Source organism: Limanda limanda, chromosome 1 (genome assembly GCF_963576545.1).
Source record: "Limanda limanda chromosome 1, fLimLim1.1, whole genome shotgun sequence".
Classification (NCBI taxonomy): domain Eukaryota; kingdom Metazoa; phylum Chordata; class Actinopteri; order Pleuronectiformes; family Pleuronectidae; genus Limanda; species Limanda limanda.
The window spans coordinates 35,264,831-35,288,821 of record NC_083636.1 but is presented as its reverse complement, the minus strand read 5'-3'; the positions used below and the strand labels follow the sequence as shown (position 1 = coordinate 35,288,821).

At 42.4% G+C, this 23,991-nt stretch overlaps 2 protein-coding genes across 2 annotated transcripts in view; both read right to left on the bottom strand.

The window, feature by feature from the left end:
• Nucleotides 1-2,157: 2,157 nt before the first annotated feature.
• On the bottom strand, nucleotides 2,158-13,448 carry osbp2a (oxysterol binding protein 2a). Its single transcript, XM_061077417.1, has 14 exons — nucleotides 13,288-13,448; nucleotides 12,159-12,364; nucleotides 7,954-8,204; nucleotides 7,644-7,812; nucleotides 6,572-6,692; nucleotides 6,421-6,487; nucleotides 6,193-6,330; nucleotides 5,057-5,302; nucleotides 4,847-4,967; nucleotides 4,122-4,225; nucleotides 3,840-3,935; nucleotides 3,376-3,560; nucleotides 3,050-3,270; nucleotides 2,158-2,303 (listed from the first exon to the last, which is right to left on the bottom strand). Exons 1-14 carry the CDS (start codon nucleotides 13,446-13,448, stop codon nucleotides 2,158-2,160), a joined length of 2,232 nt encoding a protein of 743 aa, XP_060933400.1.
• Nucleotides 13,449-15,734: 2,286 nt separating this feature from the next.
• atp6v0a2a (ATPase H+ transporting V0 subunit a2a) overlaps nucleotides 15,735-23,991 on the bottom strand; it is a 10,462-nt gene continuing 2,205 nt past the window's right edge. The window contains exons 3-20 of the mRNA XM_061072896.1: nucleotides 23,966-23,991; nucleotides 22,636-22,773; nucleotides 22,230-22,327; nucleotides 22,015-22,141; nucleotides 21,317-21,399; nucleotides 21,132-21,225; nucleotides 20,819-21,031; nucleotides 20,404-20,554; nucleotides 20,166-20,305; nucleotides 19,915-20,072; nucleotides 19,734-19,824; nucleotides 19,520-19,638; nucleotides 18,096-18,306; nucleotides 17,882-18,001; nucleotides 17,668-17,784; nucleotides 16,966-17,083; nucleotides 16,577-16,748; nucleotides 15,735-15,837 (exon numbers count right to left, since the gene is read on the bottom strand). The exon at nucleotides 23,966-23,991 is cut by the window's right edge and continues 72 nt beyond it. Of these exons, the coding sequence (XP_060928879.1) occupies nucleotides 15,735-15,837; nucleotides 16,577-16,748; nucleotides 16,966-17,083; nucleotides 17,668-17,784; nucleotides 17,882-18,001; nucleotides 18,096-18,306; nucleotides 19,520-19,638; nucleotides 19,734-19,824; nucleotides 19,915-20,072; nucleotides 20,166-20,305; nucleotides 20,404-20,554; nucleotides 20,819-21,031; nucleotides 21,132-21,225; nucleotides 21,317-21,399; nucleotides 22,015-22,141; nucleotides 22,230-22,327; nucleotides 22,636-22,773; nucleotides 23,966-23,991 (2,279 nt within the window). The remainder of the gene's footprint in view (nucleotides 15,838-16,576; nucleotides 16,749-16,965; nucleotides 17,084-17,667; nucleotides 17,785-17,881; nucleotides 18,002-18,095; nucleotides 18,307-19,519; nucleotides 19,639-19,733; nucleotides 19,825-19,914; nucleotides 20,073-20,165; nucleotides 20,306-20,403; nucleotides 20,555-20,818; nucleotides 21,032-21,131; nucleotides 21,226-21,316; nucleotides 21,400-22,014; nucleotides 22,142-22,229; nucleotides 22,328-22,635; nucleotides 22,774-23,965) is intronic.

Here is a 23,991-nt window from a genome sequence, read left to right as displayed (position 1 = left end):
GGCTGATCTAAACCAGTCTCATCCATTGCAGCGTCCACAAAAACCTGTTTAACCTGCAGATTTTCTTTAATGAATTGTAAAAGTGAGTTAACAGCAGTTTGGAGAAGAAAGAGGAAGTTAAGAGTGATCTTGACGACTCACGACAGAGACTGACACCTCGAAATGTCTTCTGCGTCATCTGTCCTCGGGGACTTGAAAGATTTGACAGTAAACAACCACACAGTGACAAGTTAATGTTTTTATTTGAGCTCAAAAAGTTTTCTCGGCCTTTGGGCCCAAAAGGTTGAGTTCACATCATGTATTCCATGTTACAGTTAGCTAGGTGAAGAGGCTTCTCACTACAGAGGCGCTAGAGCACTCTTATACCATGCATAACTATATATGGAAACCTTTGAATTTATGAAGCATTTACTGACACCTGCATGTAAACATGATGTTGTGCTTATTTGTATCATCAATATTTTATGTTCACTGTATCTTATAAACTCATGTTCATCATTTTAATTCCCCAACATCGCAGGAACTGGTGTATGATCTTGACAAATAGAGTTAAAATAGTGACCACTAATGTGAAATAATACTTTCTTACAGTAATTTTTAATGACGTGATTCTATTTCTATTATATTCTTGCTATATATAGACCAAATTAACCTAGGTAGTACATGTGCATCATGCCCTATTTTACACAACAAGCTGAAAAGTATGAATAAACAGCTTATTATTGTTTATTAAGAGAATGCATATTAACTACTTATGTACAGTGTTTATCAGCACACAAAATCTGGGCTAATGTTCTGCTAAGCTTTCTCTTAATAGTTTTTCTGGCTCTGGACTGATTTAGAACTATGATTCAGCTAAATGACACTTATATGACATGTGCTGCATAAAACACCTTTCTGTCTTGGGAGTATTTTCTTCTCAAGTGTGGTTTTACTATTATAAAAGTTGTAATAGTAAAACCAGCCAATTCTAAGAGTTTTAATTAGGGAGAATATGTTTGTTGTCATTTGATATATGATAAACCCTGAAATTCTTAGTAAAACAAAATGAAATTCACCCTGAAAAATACATGTAAGTGCCTTCAAAGGAAATCATAGTCTGTTGGACTGCTATAATCTGCTCCAAATCTCAGAGAACATGTTTACAGGGTTTTGCTACTTTATTACATAATTAAGGCTAAAATTACCGTCAGGCACCAAACAGCAGTATAATCCCTTGCTGGAGAAAATCCCCCTGGTTTAGCAGATTATACTTCAGTGGAACTCCTATGGTAGAGTCTCTGAGATATTTGAAGTGGTTAAGTGCTGCAGAAAAAGTCGTGAAAACTGCTGCAGTAGAGGTGCAGGACATTTTGTCAATAATATGCATCAAGCTCCAATAAATTCTGTGCAACTCAGCCTGACCGTCCACACCCTGGTAAATTGTCCCCTTTAATCCAACCAGAAACAGGTTTGAAATGATGTGCAGCCGTACCTGTAAAACAACATGGTCTTGTCATCCGTTGTCCATCCAAAGAGAAAGATGTCTACTTTGGGTTTCATGACAAAGAAGCTGCTCTCCAGCCTGGCACAGCCGACTGTAACTGTAAATCCTTGAAAGTACAGTTTGTGCAATTTTAAGAAATAGAATAGTAAAAAAAAAATCTCCAAGGATCAGTTGGATCAGTGAATGAAGTTCTGCTGTGAAAAAATCCTTCTCTGCGCATAACAATGCTTCATCCTGCAACGGTCCTTTCAAAGTTTTATGTCTCTGGCACAGCCCAGCGTGAGGATCGTGTTCCAGCTTCGAGGAGAACAAGACATTCAGTGCTTGTACCAAAACATTTGCAGCACTCCTTGCCCCCTAGGTTATTCCCTTACGCACACTCTCACACCAGGAAGTGGAAGATTTCTTTACAGCCTCACACGCACATTTACACACACATAAAGAACTCTCTGCTGAAGTGAGGCCCTGCATAATGTAAACACAAGCTATAACAGAAGGGATAAAGTAGATCAGTCACTTGGAGTTGGAGTTTGTGCAGGAAATTCTGCAAGTGCGCACACACACACACACACGGGCACACACACACACACACATAACTCACAGAGATTCCTCACATTGGAAGGAACCGCTCAGCCGATCTGTTGCTGGGGTGAAAGGGAACATTTTGTCTTTTAGAAAATCTCGGGGCATTGGGTCCAGTCCTGTCTGTCTTTGGCTTCCCAGTAGCCGCCCCTGTAGGTGTAAGTATTTTCTCCTGTTGTGTCATCTGTCCTCTTCTGAAACCACAGTGGCTCGTAGCCCTCGATGTCTTGTTGCCCTATTGACACAGAATCAAGTTGTTTTAAGACCTTGCATGAATGTGCACAATGTCCTACTTTCTCCACACTGTGTAAATACTGCACTCTTCGTGAGAAAGAACGCCGTCTGGATAAGGAGAGTAAATACTGTCTATGTTCCACCCAAACATATATAAGTTAGGTTCTAAAGTCCAGTGTTTCTCCACTCTTCTTAATCAACCCTGTCTCCTGTAGATTACGTTGCCATACAACTAAACTGCAAAAATACATTGTGCAGAAACCATAACTGAAATCTGGTTAAGTTTGTTATTATCATAATGAGAATATGCTGCATGTTATCTGCATGCTGCAGATTTATGGATTTGTCAAGTTGCAAATATGTTGAATATAAAAGGTTTATTCTCTATCTTGTCCTATGTCCAAATATTACACATCTTGCTGGTTAGGCCCATGTATAGTTGGCTAGTGAAAGATTGTGTTCTGGTTTAAAACGGAAAAAGTTCTTTAAGCCTAAACCTAAAAAAAAGATTGGTCAAGATTATGTTTTCCTACACAATGTATGGTTTCAAAAGTTATTATTTGTACAGAACCAAAATGATCAGCAGCCTCCATTTTTGATTCAAATGGTATCTTATAATGTAATGCAGACAAACAAACTCCATCCACCGTATACCTAAATGTATTGAACCATCATCCACCTGTTAATGTAAACTGTATAAGAGGTAAAGGCAAAATCTCTTTCTCGTTCTGGTTTCCTTGTGCTCACCCTCCTCCAGTGCCTGATTGGCTTGCGCGCCACGTTTTTTCCTCTCCACCCTCTGACGTTCCTCCAGTCGCTGCTTCTGGCCGTTGGCTTCATCCCACAGGCCGGCCTCCATTAGCCGCTGGTCCTGCCGCAGACGACTGTCAGTGGGTGCAACCCCCTCCTCCTGTTCGTTCAAGGTCAAAGCCAGGGAGGAGAAAAAGTGCATGTTCTCTGCATTGTCTCTGGAAGGTGAACGATAGAGGAGAGAACACATGAAGACAAAAGGTCAGATGCAGGTCACAGAGAGGGGGATGGGATGAAATGCTGCTCTACTCATGGAAACGTACGGGAGAGGGTATTTCTTCCAGAGGAGTTTGGGCTGAAGCGTCTGATAAACCGTCTTCTGTTTGCCTTCAGAGCCACCACATCCTTTGCTGCTGTCCACTATTTTGGCACTCTCCATCTTGTCGTCCCAGGTCCCTGACAGGATGTAATGAGCCGTGCCCTCCCTGTCCTCGACCACGCCTGTCACCTGGAGACACCAGAGAAGAAGACGAGCAGGAAGAGACCAGTTACATGCATGGTCTGACCTCCAGGAACTGGCAGTTTCACAGCAGTACTATTTCTCTAATTTCACTCTTCCATATGTTGTGTCTGCTTGAAATATTGAATAATTCTGCAGATTTGACCATATCAAACAGGAGAAAAGCTTTAGAGAGTGAATATATTTTCAGGCTACTGCTCCTTATTAGCTGATGACTCAATAATTAGCAAAGACGGCTGTCAGAGGGAACAGGGAGAAAGAACGTACTTTCCGTGGGACATCTCTGGAGAAGTAGCTGTAATGGGAGAATTTGAGACGGCAGGTGTCCTTGGTGGTGGTGTTCACAATGTCAATGTCCCCCGACTGCCAACAGCAACAGACAGGAAGACAGTAAGACAAATAGAGGAAGAACTTGATGAGTTTTTGTAAGATCTATATAATAAGTTTTTATTTTCACAGTTTTTACGGCTTTGAGATAAACTCAAAGTCAGGAACTTGCTGTGTGTTTTTTTGGCCAATATAATAAGGAATTATTCGAGGGCAACAAACCTGATCAATCCAAAGTTTTCCCACAATAATGTTGTGCACCGTTGAGGTCACTTTGCTCCACACATAGTGGTTTCCACTTGAGTGGAACTGCAGGTGAATGTTTCCTACAGTGAACAGAATGAAGACACACATCACTTGATTGTGGCAAATTATACATGTGCTTACGAATGTTTTGGGTGTGGTTACAGATCACATCTGGTTTGCAGTTGTGTCTATGTATTCAATGAATTACAGGACTTATAGTTTAATGATAAGTGTGCAGAGCAGTAGAGAAGAGAAAGGTTAACCTGTACTACAGGATCATAAAGTCCTGAGGAAGTAATTACAGTAGAAGCTTGTTGAGACCAATTGTCGAGACATGTGCACTATTGTTCCAGTGGAGAACCAGCACCTCTGATAATTAGGGGGGTTTCCTAGCAAACGCTACAGAGATGACTCACCAATATTGAACTAGACCAGACAGACAATTTCCTGTGTAGCTGCACCAATCAATAACATTACATGAGTCTAGCAGGTGCATGGAGTGATGGGGTCAAAATAACACGTCAGAGAGGAGATTCTGGATCTGCAGACTCATAGCATGTCTGATTTGTTCTGTGTTCTCTGCGTGTCTTTGATTTGTTTCATACACACCTAGAAGTGAATGTTTGAAGGAATAAAAGGAGACAGTTCACTGATTGTCAAAGTGAACTACATCAGTGCTACGGTGTGTTTGAAGTTCTTACCTAATGGCACGACAGAAATATATTTCCCACGGAACTTGCTGTCGATAGTGATGTGCTGCCACAGCGTCCATCCCTTCTGTGACATCACATGGTGGGCGGCGGCTGGTGGATGGTGACTCACCTGAGAGTAAATGGCATCAGCTGGTGTCAGCAGAGGCAATGGACACATCCTTTTGTATTCATATTCCTATTTGCAGTTTATTTTCCCACCTGTTCACAAACGGAGCGGTAACCGTACTCCTCCAGTCGGTCCAGCTCGTAGGTCTCCCCCAGCAGAGGGTTGAAGGGCTTGGCTGTGCGGTGGACTGTGGTGGAGTAGGAGGAGACAGAAAAGGCCGCAACCAGGCACATCTGCTCCAGGGTGGAGTCGCAGCGAGCTGCTCGGTCCAGGAGATCGCTGTACTCCAGATCCTCGGTCAGACGCTGTAGCATCGACAGCGGCTCATTGAAGTTTACCTGCAAGCGAACAAAAGGTTTCTTGTAAATAATCCAAAAGATTCCATATGAATACCTGTTAACTCAAATCAACATGTAATAACTAGAATTAACCCCTGTGTTTGTTATAAAGGGGACATATTATGCCCATATTACCACAAGTTGATATGGTTCCTTTGGGTCTTAATGAAATGTCTGTAGCATATACCACAAAATACCACAAGGATAATTTAAAACAGCAGCCTTTTTACCCTGTCTAAAACAGCCCTCCTCAGATTGACCTGTTTTGAATGCCTGTTCCTTTAAAAGATTCGAGATTCAAGATTCAAGAGTTTATTATCAAATGCAAAACAATAACATTAAGCCATTCGCTGGCAATGAAATGCTTGAGTCACAGGCTCTCTTCTAGCAGTGCTCAAAGTAATTACTACCAAAAAACAAAATTGAATAAAAAAGTATAAAATAGAATATAAATTTTTTTAAATAGAAAATAAAATATATATTTACAACTGAAGAAAAAAACAGTAGTGCAATTATGTGCAATAGTGCAAATATGCCCCAGTGCTGGTTTAGCGGAGTTATTGTAGATGGGAGGAGTTTAAAAGTCTTATGGCCAGGGGGATGAAACTGTCTCTGAGCCTGGAGGTGCAGACTCGGATGCTGCGGTACGTCGGACAGACGGCAGCAGGCAAAAATGTTTATGGATGGGGTGAAAAGCTAATGAGCCAGCTCATTCGCAGTCACTCAAGCATGACGTTTCTGGCTTAGAGGAACCATAACAAATCGCGGGAGTTGTTTTTTTCCAGAGTATTTGTCTCGGTAGACATGCTAGATACCCAAATTAACGTGTAGAAGCACTACAAAAGTGTAATTTTCATAATATGTCCCCTTTAATGTTTTTTTGTATTTACAGGCATGGGTATCTTGGACAGGTCTTTGCCAATACAGTTCTTCATGATGCTCCAGAGATTGAGGGAGTAATTTGGTTTGTCAGGAATACGGTTGCGTCTTGATCTTCGAAGCTGCTCCTGGTTTGTGCCGGATGTCTCCTGAAAAGAAATAAAAGACTGAAGTTGATTTTTTGTTTGCATTAGACAAATGAGAACAAGTTTAATTTACACAGTGAACTGTAGACTTACATTCTCATTGTGAGTCCAGTCGTTGGGCACTCCTCCGCTCATCATACTCTGATTACTCGCCGAGCGCCTGAGAGAAAGCATCAAACCTTAAATACAGTTCTGTGAATTGATCGCAGCTCTGGTATTATGATGCACAGATGTGATGTCTCACTTGTGCTGTACGTTGCTGCTGGCTGTCACGGTTATGAATCCAGTGGAGTCCTCCATGGCATCGAAGAACTCTGTGTCATCATTCTCATCACTTGCATCCCCCTCAGGAGACCGAGCCACACCTGCAGGCAACACAGGACGAGGATGAGGCTTAGCCGGTCCTCCACCATTAATATACAGTACATACATCATAGATAATGTAGTGCTGATATTCAAGGGGTGATCAAATAACAGAGACAGTGTAACATAACTCACAATGGTGAAAAGGAAATCATATTGTGATAAATAACTCTTCAGTACAGAGTGCAGAAGCTTAACAGTTTTTATTAAGACTTGATTATCTTTCACACATCCTTCAAGGTTCGGTTTTTATTGCTTGTTTCTCAGCCGGATAACATAAAAACTACTGTACGATTTTTCTTTTAAACTTTGTAATTATGTTAAGGTTATTAAGTTACTGTACGGTAACAAATAGTCCTTTCAGTCAAGTCAATCCGAGAATGGATTATTTTTGCCTGTACACACTTTGCGGAAAACTTCATGCTGTATTGTGATTAAGTGGCTAATTTGCCTTGGCGAGGTATGAGCTCTCTGTGTGCTCTTCTAGTTTAAAGTGATGCAACTGCAGTTTAAGCAGCAAATATTTAGCCTATTTATAGCTTTGTAATGGGAACTCTGTAAGACGCTTAATGTTGTCATGAAAACACATTCATGAAAAATAGGAACTTAGTATACAGAACAGGTCATTTCCGTTGAAGCCTCTGTTAATGTGCCACACAGTAGTTGCTGATTTACACTCAGTTTTGTGGTAATCTGTCTGGTAGGTAAAAAAAAACAGTTTAGGGGGATTATTTGTTTTTATATGTTTCTTTTAATTGGACTTACCATGAGAATGCATTAAAAATGACAGAATTGAGATATGATAAGAAAAGGTAGATTAAATAAGCTTCATATCTGTGACAAAATTGTGACATCACTCCTCCTGGCTAGAAGATGCAGTATATGTTTATTCTGTGAGACCAACCCTACACTGAGGAGGACGTCCTAAGGGACAGAGTGTGATGTGGTCTCACCTGTGTACGAGGTGGGATTCTCTCTCCAGGCTCTCTCCAGGCTGTTGTGCTGTTTGGCTAACTGCTCGATGGTCTCCTCCAGATGGTGGCGCTGTTCTCTCTCATGCTGCAGGGCCTTCTGCCACCTCCGGCTGTGAGATTCCGCTACGTCCAGAAAATCCCGACAAGCCTGACAAGTGTGAACACAACACATGTGAATAGACGCAGGCGGGGCCCTCAAGCTGCGTCCCCCCCCCTCGTTAAAATACTCGTTTGCGACGGAGTAGCAGGGGTTACAAGCTGCCTGAGGCGTGGCACTGTGTGAACTCACATTGATCATAGCATTGGAGGTGATGCGGAACAGGGTGGCTCGCTCGTTCACAGCTTTCACTCGGTCTGGGCTCTCTATGGATCCACGCAGCTCCTCGAGCTCGCTGAGCGAACGCTGGAGGGCGGCGCCGTGCTTTCCAATCAGCTCATTACAGGTGCTCAGGTCGTCCAGCTTGGCGGCCAGAGTCTTGAGCACCCCTTGGGTTAGGGCACGGTCCTCCTGAGGTACGGAGCCCTCATCTCCTGAGTCATCTTCACACAGAGGGAAAAGAAAACGACAAAGGGAGGATACATCAGGGATTATTAGACATTACTAATGTATAAGTAATTTGGATGTTTACTGTGGTGAAATCACCTCTCATGTCACGTCTCATTACACTGATTGATAGAGAGGTAGTTCAAAAATGTACATTTTGATTGGGATTGAGTTGAGAGACTGCTACTGAGTAATGGATGGGGGACGATAACAACACTTCACCACCCGATCCCCCTCCACACCCCTTCCTCTATAAGATCTGAAAACTGTGAATGAACACGGTTGCCCTGGTAACGTAGTCCTGTGCAATCAGGAGGCAAGGCTATTTTTAGAGGAAGAAAAAAAGATGACGCACTACCCTTTTCCTCCTGTCTTTCTCTTTCCCTCCTTCTCTCTGCTCCTCATTGACTGAGCGATCATTCTCAGGGATTATGAAAGGAGACGAGGGAGACTGGACTCAGAACCAGGAGCCAGAACATGAACATGAGGACACAGAGATGTCGAAACACATTTTTAAAGTTTTCTGTATCTACAGATGTATTTATTGTATGTGGCTGCACCAGACATTGAATGTAAACCTCAGTTATTTTGTGCAAAACCTCTCTGACACATTTTCTTGTGACTCAGCCACACAGCCCAGTCGTATTAAACGTTAGGATCTGAACTAGAGATTCACTTTGTTGTTATTCACACCACACACAGGTAATTATGTAAAGATAATTACATCGCATCCAGAATGTTTAATGCTTTGGTTTCCCGAGTTTCCGAAGTAGGTATACAAGCGTTCTACTAAGTAAAATAATAAATAGATAAATAAGATGAAAACAGACATGACATAATATATATAAGTAAACATACTCATACTAAATATTAGACTTATAAAAATAAATTCTGAGGCTCAAAATAGTGCTTTTATGCATTATATTTGTTTGTAACAATACACATGGCAAACAGTCTGTGGTCTGTGGAAAGACGCAGTAAAAGGAAAAACATTAGTTTATAATGAACCTATAGTTGTAAGTCACAATAAAAAGCCTGAAAAATAAGATCATGTCTGGTTTACTGCTTTACACAGTTATCGACCCAAAGAATCCAGCAAATAACTTCGTCCATGATATGTAATTGAATTATTCTAGGTCAACATATCGCTACAGGAAACGGATTTTGTGTATGTGTGTTCACTCTGCAAACTCCTGAGCTTGTTGACAGAATCTAGGCCAGTGTCTGCTTCGCTTGTGTGTTAAAGGGGGAAAGAAATAAAAAACAATTAGAGCGACCTGGATTAAAACAGTCTCAGGAGGAGGAGATTATAAATTAGAGGGTGAGAAATCTTTCAAGCATCTGAAATGGTTTCATGACCCATATACAGCTGAGAGAGAGAGAGAAAGAAAAGATCTGTGCTATGGATGGAGATTATAAATAAGAGACGCAGGTCCATTTGCCGCCTAACCATGCTTACGCTTATGGATGTGCACTTCTTCGTTCACCCGCTCCCATGGAATAACAATGTGCTTCTACTAGAAAGGAGCACTCGGGTGGTCTCTGTGCACTAATGAGTTCGTTTTCACACAGGACACAGACGGAGCGGTGACTCATTTTTGAATCACAGGAACACACCCACAGGTGATAGAGGCAGCACCAATGTGGACTCAGTGTGTGGGAAGAGAGGACAGGGCTGTGAGCTGATGAAGTGATAAAAGACCAGAGCTAATATCGAGCTGGAAGATTTGCCGAAGCAGAAACTGAGCTGCACTGTGTTCTCTCTTTGTAAACATTTCATCAGATTCACTCTAACCCCCACAGATACTGAGCTTTTGACTATTGATTTAATGATTGTTAGAGCAGATTGAATTCTGTCACACTGACAATTTTACACATCATTATTTGAAAGGGAAAAGCCTGTAGTGGTTAAATTATGCCTGTTACAACATGATGAAACATCCATTTAATTATTGATGTTCTAGTCCTGTTTAAGTCAATCAATTGGCTATGCTATTTTTGCCACTATGCCCTGGACCATCCATCCATCCATCCATCCATCCATTATCTGCACAGTTTATCCTTCCTGGAGCTTGAGCCAATCCCAGCTGACATTGAGCGAGGGGCGGGGCACACACAGGGCCAATATACAGAGACATATAACCATTCAAGCTACGGTCAAATTAGCGTCTCCAATCAACCTCTGTCTTCATGTCTTTAGACAGTGGGAGGAAGCCAGAGAAAACCCACAGAGACACTGGAGAACCTGCCAACTGGAACAAAGGCTTATGCAATAATAAATTGTGCACATACATTAGCCTCCGTGCAACATTAGTTGTTGTGCTAAAAAATGTTTGAAATAGACAGCTTATTACTAATGTGTGTTCAAGTATAGCACATCAGATTAGTAGGGTATTAAGATGCAAGGTAAATGACTGCAAAAGAGAAAATATAGCCAAAACATATGATGGCAGCACTTTCAACACAATTTCAGGGAAACCCTCGGAAACCACAGAGAGATAATACCAATCTTCTAAATGGGCTCAGCTCTTTAAATCCTGTTTAATATGATAAGTGTAATCACTACCAGCTCGCCGCTGTACAGTGGTAGATGCAGCACAAACAAATCCCACATCCATCATGGGCTTGTTACGCCAAATGGTGCCACAGCCGCAAAATTGCTGATTTGCATCTTGCGGGGGGGGCAAATCTTTTACTCCTCATTAATGGGAGCTTACAGACACACCCCTCTCAGAAAAGATTCCTCTGGCTGCAAACAAATGAGATAAATATGTAACACGTGACCGAGACTGACTATTAAATAAGGTTCTGCTGTTCGGTCATCACTTCATGATGCCATACAGTTGAGTTTCCATCGCCACATTAACAAAGACAGCTGCACAGAATACAGTATTTTCAATAATTGCAAACTCTGTAAACTCCAAAAACACAATTACAATCCCACACGTGCATGCAAACAAGCACAAAAGCACACACACAGCATTTAGTATGCTACTTATTTTGTTGTCAGTAAATTATCAACAAGGACGTCACTTACAAGGTGTCGCTCACTGAGAAGGCTGCACTCATGTCTCCCTATAGTCCAGTGAGAGTGTAGTGAAAAATATGTTCAATGAAAATCTTCCCGTCCTTCTCCTCTCTCCTCCTCCCTCTCTCTCTCTCTCTCTTTTTTTTTACTCCTCCTGCCACCAGAACGGAAGGAGGAGTCTAAAGGAAGGTCATTTCATTCAACCCTTGCTGTCGTCATACTGAAGGAGACAGGGAGGAAGAGAGGAATAGAGGAGACGGAGTGGGAGGGAGAAGGTAGCTTTGTGTGTGTGTGTGTGTGTGTGTGTTCTTGTGCATATTTGTGCAAAAAGAGGGAGAGGCAGAGAGAGAGAGAGCGAGCGGAAAAACGTCACCGAGCATCTTTGCAACTGCTTTGTTCTTATAAACGGCCACAAAGAGGCAGCAAACAGAAAACGTCTCTCAGAATCGTATAATAGAAAACATATTATATTATATAACATTATACTGTGGTGGATGACATGATTGAATTCATGGATTTTAAATTGAATAACTCAACTCTTCCTTCAACACATCTTGAACAACACTGCCCTCTTGTGATCTTTTCTTTCAATAACACAAGGACACTAAGAACTATAAAAAGCATTGAGGTAAGTGGGTCTTGGTTGCAGCAGCCTGCAGACAGCATGCAGCTGTTTTGTCTCCCTCAGACTGGCACAGATGAACCATGTTGTTCCATTTCAGTATATATTCTGGGATGTTATTTCTTGAAAGAAACAATGAATAAGAATCTACAGCTCTGAAAGAATCACACCCACCAGTGTTCCTGCTTATAAAGACTGCCTGTTTTAAGAACTCGCACTGCGTCTTGGCAGAAGGACTAAAAACCATATTGTTCCTCGCTGAGACACAGAGGACACACAAGTATAAACTGTCCTTCTCACCTGAGTGATGCATCAGGAGAGTGGCGTTGGCCTTGGCTTCCCGCAGAGCTGACACCCAGCGCTGACACTCTGCCTCAGACGTGGCCTTCAGGTGGTAGCTTCGGCCTCCGCTGGTCAACACCATGTGGCAGGTGTCACCCACCTCGATGTGCGCTGTGGCCAAGGGTATGGTGCCCCGGCAAGTGTGTCCCATCTCTGCCTTAGTCCTGAGGGAAAGCAGCAACCACAGGGTATATGTCAGTGTATGACAGCAAAGCAGAAAGATAGGGTGTTCATGAGCTGCATTTTTAAATGGACAAAAAGTAGTTTATTGTTAAAATAGCACCTTTTAAATACACCATACAACATCACACTGTACTGAAAGGTTTTTCCAGTGTAGTTTACTGTTTTCACACGAATCAGAGAGGAGATACACCCTTTATTACACTGCATGACTTGTTTGTAACTAGCATTAGGTATATAACATTCTTGTAATTTTTCCATTTTGATATGGACCTATGACTCTGAAATGAAGCTAAACTAACAATGATTATATTATATCATATTGAAAATGAATTAGTCTTTCAACTTGTGACCTTTATCGTGATGATCATTGAAATGGCTGATATGCAAAATTCTCATCTTTTTTTAAACCTAATTTAGGGCCATTTTTGTTCAGCACTGATCCCATTTTTACAGAACCTTTAAATAAAGTCATAGCAATAAAGTTATATGATTATCATATAAAGGAAATCATCATTTTGAAATTTTGTCACTGTGATTTTTGTTTGTGTTTAATATGAATATGAATACAGCAGAACCCCTCAGTCATGATGCAGGAAGCAAATGTTACCACTAACACTTTTCGTGTCGTGTTAATAAATGGCTGTAAACGGGCTGGAGGTGGAGTCGCAGTGCCAATTAGTGACGTTTAGTTCTCCTTAGTGACGTTTAGTTCCGGTTAGTGACGTTTAGTCCTCGCTCGGGACGTTTAGTGACCATTAGGGACCTTTAGTTCCCATTAGTTCCTGTAAGTGACCTTTAGTTCCTGTAAGTGACCTTTAGTTCCCGTTAGTGCCCATTCACTCTCGTCAGTTCAAGCTAATGGCCATCAGTTCCCCGCTAGTTCCCGTTAGTTCCCGTGTGTTACCTGTAGTAGGACACCAGGCCGTTGCTGAGGACGAACCAGCGCCTCTGGTAGCCCTTCAGGTAGTTGGTCCATTTGAAGAGCCAGCCCTTGTAGGTGCCTGCGCACGGCAGGTGGAGCCCCGGGAGGCTCGGGGACGGAAGGCTCCTCACCAGCTCGTTCATCAGCTCCGCTCGGCCGTGCACGTTAGTCCGGTCAGGATGGAGAGATCCAGAGAACAGCTGTTAGCTAGCTGGGTGAGAGAGAGAGAGAGAGAGAGAGAGAGAGAGAGAGAGAGAGAGAGGGAGAGAGAGAGACAGCTGCAGTGCACTGAGTCCGGAGCTAAAGCTGCTGTTAGCCTGCAGCTGTGTGATGCTGAGGATGCTCCGGTACTTTCTAAAAACACCTGCGAGCAACCACATCCCTGCAGGAAGCTGCTGAGGCCTCACTGTGTTCAGGAGTAACACAAAACATCAACACAATGTGACTACAGCCTGTGGATATGAGAGAGAGAGAGGGAGGGGGGGGGGTAGAGGGAGAGAGAGAGATCCTGTGATGACGTCCACATCATAGGAGTGTAGCATATGGGTGCAGCTCTCTCTCTCTCTCTCTCTCTCTCTCTCTCTCTCTCTCTCTCTCTCTCTCTCTCTCTCTCTCTCTCTCTCTCTCTCTCTCTCTCTGTGTGTGTGTGTCACATGGCATTTACTGCAATTGTCTGCATCATTGCAAGACTCAATTGGAGGAAGAAAAAAAATAAAAATGCCATAAGCAGTGTTGGTGTGTAACTAAGCACATTAAGTACTGTGCTGCAGTCGTGCACTTGTATTTCAGTATTTTCTCTTTTATGCCACTTTCAACTTGTATCCCGCTACATTTCCGAGGAAAACATCAAAGCTACGTTCAGATAAAGTAATTTTTGAGTTTTATATATTTGGTTGAATGTGTATATGAGCAGTGGTTTTATGTAATAAAGTACATTAACTGGAGTACTGTGCTGCAGTAGCCCACTTGTACTGTGTGTTACTTACCTTAATTTTATAAATATAATGATTATGTTACTATAGTTTTATGTTCATATCCGTGATAATTAAAATTGTCATTTTTTGACAACTTGAGTGGCAAGAATTTGTTCAGATTACACACCAGGAAAGATGAAACTTTACCCTGTTTCTCATTCAGGGTCAGCGACTAAAAAGTAATTTCTTCTTTCTTTTAATCAATAAACAACTTTCCTCTGAAATAAAAGAACGAGAAAGCTAATAAACTGGCATTGAACAGGAATGCTTTTATTTGCTTTGCATTTCTCAAAACAACACATCAAAATGGTAAAATATTTGACTCTTGTACAGACGATAATTAAAATAAATACAATGAATAATAATCATGATTAAAGGTTATATATACAACATTCACTGCCACCAGATGTCGCACTCCCTTTGTGTTCAAATGATGCAGTGGCCCGTGACAGCAGCAGATTAACACACAAGCAGAAGCACAACTGAGTAACTTTACCCTGTATACAAGAGAGCCAGCAAACAAACAATCCAGCTCAGGTTGGGGATCCTGTCACTGTCAGAGCCTTCGGGTGAAAGATTTAATTCTCTGCTCAGGAAGCCATTACTCCTCTATGTCTTCACTGCTATATTAATATTAAAAACCTTGTATATATAACCTTTAACAAGTATAATAAGCAATATCACCAAAGAAAGACCAGAGGCTTCCTGACTTGAATCTGGAGTATCTGGTATCGGTTACAGGTGAGACTCCATTTAAATAAACGCAGTAATAATTAAAGAAGCAGATTATTTTCATTTGGCATCATCACAGTCATTAGTGAAAACTTGAAATTGTACAATCATTTCTGCAAAGTGCTTTGTGTCAATATGCCTCAAAAAGGGTCGTCATGGTTTTTAGTTTTTTTTAATGTTAATGCCCGCAGCTTTTCCTTCACCACATGGAGGCTCAGTTTTATATAACCCAGAAGCATCCCCATATCTTCATCTTCATCAGAAATAAATCTATGGCACTACATGAGGATGCTTGATATGGTCTCCGGCAACATACTCAAACTTAGCATCGCACGGTTTAACCCTTCATTTTAAATACCATGTTGCAAATAATACAGAACCAGTTTTTACGCAGCACAATGCAAATGAAATATTACAAATTGAAACCCAACCGGTGTGAGACCTTATGCTGAGCGATGTCTCACCTCGAACTCAAAGGACAGAACAAACTCTTTGAACCTCTGTATACTCAGAGGTCTGCTGGGTACAGTAGTAAGGCAGTCAGCACAGCCGATACGATTTTAAAAATTGTCGTGGTGAAAAATGTTGCTACAAGAGTGAGTTTCAATCCATCATCTCCCAGGTTTGTTGTCACAGTGTGAATTGTTCCAGCTTCCAGCGTCTGTCCCATCGGTATTGTCTGCTCCCGACTCATATCCAGCACTTTGGAGTCCTTTTCTTGTTTTAAAGTAAGCCATCTTGTTCAAAGACAGACGGCAGGAGGGAGAAGTCGAAGGGAATGAACTTGACGCCGGTTCCGTGGTAGAATTTGTTCTGGAACTCCACCCTGAGTTACAGAAGCAAGCAGGAACGATTTAATGAAGGCACAGTAAATGATGGGGAATGTGAATGCAAACAGGAACAGTGAATAAAGTAGGTGACAATGGAAAATGAGCAAATCTGACCTTCTTAACTCAATATGTTAAAACTGAAAGATAGAATTAGAAATCACTGAGGCTCACATTCAATACCGTACTTTATAGACATCAGTTTAGATATTACCACAGCTACAAGGACAATAGCTGTGTCCCACAAAGGAGTTCGGGGGCCACGCAGAGACCGAACTGAAACCAGAAGTCTGGTCCAAAGAGGTTTTCCGTGATTTGCGTCACCAGATTGTCCCGCTCTTACCGCTGTATCCTAGCAACACAGCTGCACTTGGACACAACGAGAAACCTTGAATGCTACTTGGTTTTCTAACTTGTGTCTTGTTCACAGTTCAGTGGAGTTGATGTTAACGTGTAAGCATTGGATGCTTTTATGTTGACGCCGTTAACTCGTTTTAAATTTGGCACTGAAACGCAATCAATCCTGGGATAGGTTCAAGAGGGATCCACCAGTTGGAGCCTTCGTTGCTCGAGGATGAAAGGACACATTTGAAGGTCACACCACCGTGGGTCTTCAAATGCACAGTGTCCGAGGGACACAGCTAATACCTAGTCTCATATCACTGTATTCATATATTATATCACGGGACTAAAAATTGATTGCCAACATCCTGATCAGTCGTAACCACAGTGACTCACCAGTGGAGGCGGAGAGCATGGAGGAACGCCGACAAGCCTTCCATGACGAGCAGGATGGACACGGTGAGCACGGCAAAGAGGCCAAACACAGGCACCAGGAACACGACCCCGACTCTCGTGGTGACCCTCAGACCCAGACGCATCACCATGGACCACAACACCTCTGACAGCTCTGTGGAAACCAACGGAAACAAAATCCATTAAGACACAAAACAAACACATATGAGCATGTATTAGCAAAGAAATGCAAACTAGAAGTCAGTAGAAACAAAGGCTACACCCATACTACGTTTTTGTTTTAAAATGGTGTACACATACTGGGCGCCAGAATAAACAGGAAGCAGATTGTCTTCGCTGCCGTTGGTTGCTTAGATACAGAAAATACTTACGGGCGTGAGCCAAGCTGAGGGCCCAGAGACGCAGGTAGGAAGCAGTGTTGGAAATGCAGCCCAGGCAGTACTCTATGGTGTGAATGGCCTGGTGCAGGAGCACATCTGCAAAGTCGAACTGTAAACAAATATTTTAACAACACATAAGACACCACACTTAAATAACAATGAACTGTTTAGTGATTCAGAGACTGTATTAAAGATGGGCGACAAGTCTGCCACCAGGCCATAAACCCCACCTCCTCCATGTTTGCAGATGGGACATTGAACAAACTAAAAAGGAAACATCAATATTTGTTCAAGTGCTTTTCTAGTTAGTTTGCTTTTAGTTTGCTATAATTTATTCTGATAGGTCAAATGCAAGTATCTGTAGAACTTAAATAACAAGGCTCCATCCCCTGATCGATACTGAGCAGACTCTTGGCCCAAATTATGTCATCGGTGGATGATGGTTGCGTTTGTATCCAGGATATTTTGGCTTCATTTCTCAATAATGGGAGGATGTGGAGATGTGTCGTCCATCTTTATATACAGTCTATGGGTTTTTTCTCTTCTACGACCACTTACCTCATCTTCAAAACCACAGCACATTGCCCCATTAGCCGTGCAAATACCCCTCATGCAGCACACACTCCTCATAACGTCACATACAGAGTTCCAATCACAACGCAACAGCTTGAAATGTAATGGTGGATCTCTGACCTCTTTGGGGAGAGCTTCTCTGTCGGTGATTTCGTCAAATCCCTCCTCTTCATCATCTTCATAGGCTGGTGCTGTGGAATTTTCATCCTCACTGACACGCCTCACCCTCTCATAACCCTGAGGTGTGACAACAGATTTTCATTAAAACCACAAACGGCTCGAGTAGGAGAAAGACGTATGATACTGCGACGTTGATTTATTGAGCTGGACTCACTCTGCGTCTGCGCAGGCCTTTGCCTCCACGATACAGCCAGTACAAGTAGAGAGGCTTTCCTAACAGCAGCACAGGAACCGACAGCATCGCTACTACAACCAAGAAGATTTGCAGCCCGATCTGTGGAGTCGTGTTAACACGCAGTAAACATTAAGAAGGATTAAAATAGTGATAAACACAACCATTTAAGAGGAATTAGAAAACACAAACTCACCTGTCCTGGGAAGAGAGGAGCGATATCATTCCCCTGCATGACGAACATGTTGATGAAGTGGATGAGGATGCTCGGAGCCTGGCTGGAATCCCGGGCGCCGAACGCCAACCACTTGTAGATAATCATGAAGACCAGGTAGCCAAAGAGACAGAGCAGGAAGAGCATCTCCGGCAGGAACAGCAGATATACGTTGAATTTCTGTCGGAAGTGCCTGAAGGGAGAGAACATAGGAAAGTGTTAAAGTGGTCAGTGTATTGATTGGACCTTTCAAAATAAAATACATTGAACAGACGTAGTTAGTATTAATATATGAATAGAAATGGATGATGATGATGATGATGATGATATTGTCATGGAGATGTGTTGCATCAAGGCCAACATTAAACTGTAAAGCATGATCATTAGTGCATGATTGTTAGTTTACCACATTCGCTGCTGAGACACAGAAATTCCACAGGACAAATCTCAGCACATCAGATCTTATCAGTTTGTACTTTTTATACTCCTCAAATCAGAGAATATTAACAGGGCTTTTGCCAGAGACTATTTTCAGCCGTGGATTTGGTGCACTGCACTTGTGAGTATTTCTGGCTGCAGGACGGTGCACGAGGGAACGATTCAAAATGAATTATTGTGGCCTGTGTTCGCAGTAACTTTACCTCCAGTGCAACCGAGAGGCTCATTGATGTGTTTTAAAAGAGATAAATGCCTCGTTTTTGTTTTTCTTTCCTCTAGTGTGTTATGTAGGGTTTTGTATTTGTAAAAGTTCTGCAATGTTAAAAAGCCAGAGAAATCTGAGGCAAAGCAAGCTCCTCTCTACCAGAGAAAACACAGAAACACCTTGTCAGTAGTAGTCCACATTTGCAAATTTGTTCTCTTATTTTTACAGATACCCATATTCAATTTAATGTATTTCTGATTTGAGTAAAAGACAAAGCAACTATTAATATAATAGCTGTGGCGAAAATATCTTTAAATTCTTTCAAAATAAAACCCATTCTTTCCTTTGTGGTGTGACTAAAGGGGACAGAGTTTGTTGAATGATGTGAAGACTCTGGAACGATCTGCCTGAGGAAATAAGGTCAGCTGAGTCTGTGATCTCTTTTAAATCCCTTCTTAAAATAAACTTTTATCAGAGAGCCTTTCCTGATTTTACCTGAATTAAATACTATTCATTGAATTTTACTTTTAAAAATGTATTTAAAAGAATGGTATGTCTTTTAGAGTTCTTTTCAATAAATATTGTCTTTTAATATTTGTGTTTCCTTAATTTTTTGCTTAGCTCATGATTTTATGACCTGTCTTTTATTTTGCTGTTAAGCACTTTATAACTTAGATTTTGAAAAGTGCTCCATAAATAAATATATAAGTTATTTGTAAAGGTGATGAAAAAATGACTGACACAGATTGTGGAGGACACTCACAAGTGATTGAAGACACTCAGCACCACTCCAAAGCTCATGTGGATGACGCCGATGACAACGGACATCTTCATCTTGTACGAGTTGAGGAAGGACAGTCGGTTCACAGCCAGGTTCCATATCTGATTAAACATGTCAAAAAAGTGATTTCAGTGATAATGATAAGACAGTGAGGTCAGTTATATTCTGTCTTTTCTGTTTAAGGGTATTTACTCACAGGATCAATTCCAAATGGGTACGGTCCAAAGAAAACACCACTGACGTTCGGGTCCAACGTGAGCACAGCGTTTGTTCTCAGCGTTTTGTTTCTGTAATGTAAAAAATGTTGTGTCACAAAATGTATCGAAATCAAGCGCCAAAGAATTATGATTGTTTGTATTCGTATACTGACAACTTACGTCCACTGCTGATTTGTGAACATAGCCTTCACGCTCCAGCCGGAGCCGAATATGTTGAGCGACTTGGAGAAGCAGTCGTTGTAAATGAGCCCGGTGTAGATGGAGAAAAGCCCCATCATCAGGATGATGTAACGCCCGTTGAAAAACGTAGTCCAGATCTGGCAGCGACAAACACAGGTATCAGCCAAAGATGATTCACAATAACACCACCTCTGCATTATGGATGAGAGGAAGACTCGCCGCCCCCCCACCTCGTTGTTGGAGCGTTTCTTCTTCTGCTTTTTCTCCGTCAGCACCATCCACAAGGCAAAGAGGCTCATTACCATCCCGTGTCCAAGGTCACCGAACATCACGGCGAACAGGAAGGGGAACGTAATGATGGTGAAGGGAGCTGCGGGTAAGACACACGCGCTCAGTGTACCGACTCAGAGCTTCTCAAATGAAGAGATACTTCCCTGTTCTTTTAAAAGACCTAGCAGGAGCTCTTACCTGGGCTTACCTCGCGATAGTCCCCCACCCCATAAGCCTCCACAATGCTCTGAAACCCAGATGTGAACTTGTTGGTTCTTAGCATGGTCGGTGGAGGGTCGTTGCTCGGGATGCGGTTCACAAAGGATGGGACAGTGGCATCACCTTTTCTCTGATGAGGAAAAACACAGATACAGTATGAGTGTGAGAATGGAAGTAAGTGAGTAAGTACATTTATTCGAAACTGCATCAATTATACGATGTTTTTAGCATAAACGTCCTCTGAAATCCTCCTCTGCTAGCATCACTACTTCTGCTAGAATCGCTACTTAGGGTTGAAACCCCTCCATCGACATAGTGGTGAGTAGATAATGAGAATTTTCATTTTCGGATGAACTATTCCTTTAGGGGGTCGTGCGCCATATGTTTCACTCACTGCTCCCTCTTCTAGCGCCCCCCGCAGGTTTGCCAGGTCACTGACGGGACACCACACTTCAGCGATCAGACACTTGTTGGTGACGTCGAAGCTGCAGATGTTAAGGATGTGGTAGATGGCCTTCATCTTTTTCACCTGCACCACCCAGGTGTAGACCGACTCTGACGCCTTCTGCAGAACCTGCCTCAAGTAGTCGTCAGTGCGGTGCAGCACCTGGAGGAAGCACCACGTATTAACTCTCTGTGTGTGGACATGTCACATATTCCTGTTTGGATCTGAGGCTTTAATACTGCTGTTTGTGTGTGAATCCTACACTGTTGAGGTCCTGGATGCGAGTCTTTAAACTGTCCAACACATCCGCCCGCTCCTCATCGTTCTCAGGGTGTGGATAGAGGTGGCAGTGGTAACTGAGAACAACAAAGACGGATGTGTGGTTATAAAGAAGCAGAAGACATCAGGTATTTTAAACATAAAACAGTGTTATGATGGCGTTCTTACCAGTCGCAGATCTTTTGAACTTTCTGTCCGATCTGGTCTCCCCAGAAAGAGATGAGAAACACGACACTTTTGCTTATCTCACCCTGAAACAACACAGAAAAGACAAGTTGTTATTAAACTATTGCAAAAGCCATGAACAGACTGACACATAAGGTGGTTGCATCCTTCGGAGGCTGCATTTGTGGACCGATTGCATCACAGCGGCACAACTAGGCTGTCACGTTTTCGAAAGGCTCCTTCAAATTCCCTTCCCGAAGAACAAAGGGAATCCAACGGACGGATCCTCTCGGGCCCGACCTATCCCAGGATTCATTACGTGCCAATGACACAGCTAATGAGCAAGCTATGCTGTATGCAGTAGGTGCAGCTGCTCTAAAGAGCTGACGGTGCAATGGTAAGAGCTGGGATGCAAATAGGAAATCCTCCACAGAGACCAGCCTTTCAGAACAGCCTTCACAGACTACTCGGTCTACGGAGGCCAAGTCTTCGTAGATAGAGTAGAAGACAGAGTCCTCTGAAGGATGCTTCACCTGATTTGGGACACAGGTTGTTAGGTTGACCCATTTCAGACTTGGTATTAACATCCATCCTCCATACCCGGTGTGAATAGACCAACTTAGGCTTTTACACCTGTGATCGGGTCTCTCAGGATGCATGTTAGTACCAGGTCTGACCAGGGACTTTAGTGCTCAACTCACCGTGTCGAGATCGGTGAGGTTCTCATCCAACTCTGCGTAGCTGAGGATGGTGTAACCTTTACACACTCTCCACAACATGCGCTCGAAGGCCTCGACCTTCACCCGCTGGATAAGACCCGACACAAACCTGCGGACAGGAAGAGAGTCAGATTAGGATCACGGCTCGTTTCTCTCCGATAACGGCTGCGATCAGACGATGTCGTGCTGCAGCTCACCCCAGTTTGGCTCCAAGTCTTTGCATACCGGTGCATCCACTCACCGAGTCGGTCTCCATAGTGGGGAATTCTTCATACTGGGGACCAATAGCCTCGTGCTAATTATGAAAAGGAACATGTTTCGTTGATGACAGTTTACAGTAACAGCTTTTATGTTTATTTACTCAAACCCCTCTCGTCACTGATGCTCTTTATTCGCTTTATTTACTCTCTTTAACGCTGCAGCCTGGGGGAGTCAGGTGCTGCTCCTAACGGCTGCAGTGCGACCGTGTCATCAATTAAAGTCAACGCTACCTCTACCTCCGTCGCCAAGGGAAACAAGACACGTCAGCACCGAGAGCGCAGGATGCTGCTGTCGTGGTGAAAGGAGGCATCTTGAATGAGATACAAGAATAAAGACACTCACTCTGGAGCGGCTGTGGATGAAGGTCCGCGTGATCTTCAGCATGTGCGTGTACTCGGTGAGCTCCAGGAGGTTCCGCTGCAGCTTCTCCTTGTTCTTCGCCACCTCGCTCAGCTCCATCTCCAGCCGCTGGAGCTGCTCCTGCACATCACATAAATCAAGACTGTGTCACATCTGGTGAGCAGCGGCCGCCGTGGTTATGACAACCATGGGAACAACTGTTTACCATGTCGCTAAAGTGCAAAGTGGTTTTAGATATCGCCAGAAGAGAAAATTGAGTCATGACAGAAGATAAATGACTCAGTAATGTCTTTGTACACCAACACTGACCCAGGTTTGTTAACATTAAATACAATTAGCAATTATATTTCACTGGTCACAACAGACCGATTAATGCTGCAGCTGCAAAACACATTCCAACAACCACTTTAAATTCGTATAAGGAAGAATGTATTATTCCAACCACCTGTCTCTTTATAAGCACATATGAAAATGTATTTATGTAATGTGTGTGAGTGCATGTTAATATATTGTGGTAAATGCAATACAATATAAAGGTGGAAATAATTAACTGAATAATGATAACTAGAGCCCAACCGATTAATGAGCCTTTCACAGACATATTAATATCGGTGTTTATGTTTGCCTATATGAATACTTTCATTTTACAGAATAACCAATGCAGATAATATGTGAATTTATCTTTATACTTTCTTATTCAATTTCTATATATTTGTGAAGTTTATTATCAGAGCATCAGTACATTTAAATTCACACTACTGTCCTTATTATATAATATACTGTGTTATAATTGGTTTTGGGGAGCATCCAACTTTTCAGAAAAGAAAACGAAATGAAACTATATTAGTGTGGTCTGTAAAAACTCATCTAAAGTTTCAGGTCATTCTCAGACAGAAAGAGCCTAAACTTGTGTTAAGTAGCCGTTCATCATAACAAAAAAATTGAAAAAAAGATGATAAAAGTGAAAGTCTGGCAACGCAGCGATGCAGATTATCACTTTTATTGTCATGGTCATCTTCCATTACTGATGATTACATGGAGAAGCTAAAAGCAGCAGAGCCAGGCAGCCAAAAACTAAAGTGGGCTTTCAGCTGCTGAGGTGATCCGTCTGTACAGAGATCACAGACACGCTGGGTGACCTCCTGATCCCACTGGGAATTAGATGAGATTTCCAGCGAGGATTCAATAAGAATGTGGTCAAATATTGAGGAAACTGCATCATTCCATAGAAACTGGGATATTATATAATACTCAACATATGTTATGAGACGTGGGAGCTCAAATGGGGAAATCGGGTATAAATGAAACTTACCATGATCTCCAGGACTTGTCTGGGAG

Coding starts and splice junctions, on each gene's coding strand:
- osbp2a (XM_061077417.1), bottom strand. CDS start 13,448: ATGAACGAGCTGGTGAGGAGCCTTCCGTCCCCGAGCCTCCCGGGGCTC. Junction 8,205..12,158: donor TCTCCTGATGCATCACTCAG/GTGAGAAGGACA, acceptor CTCTGTGTGAAG/ATGACTCAGGAGATGAGGGC. Junction 3,936..4,121: donor GAAAACTTTGGATTGATCAG/GTTTGTTGCCCT, acceptor TGCTGTTGGCAG/TCGGGGGACATTGACATTGT.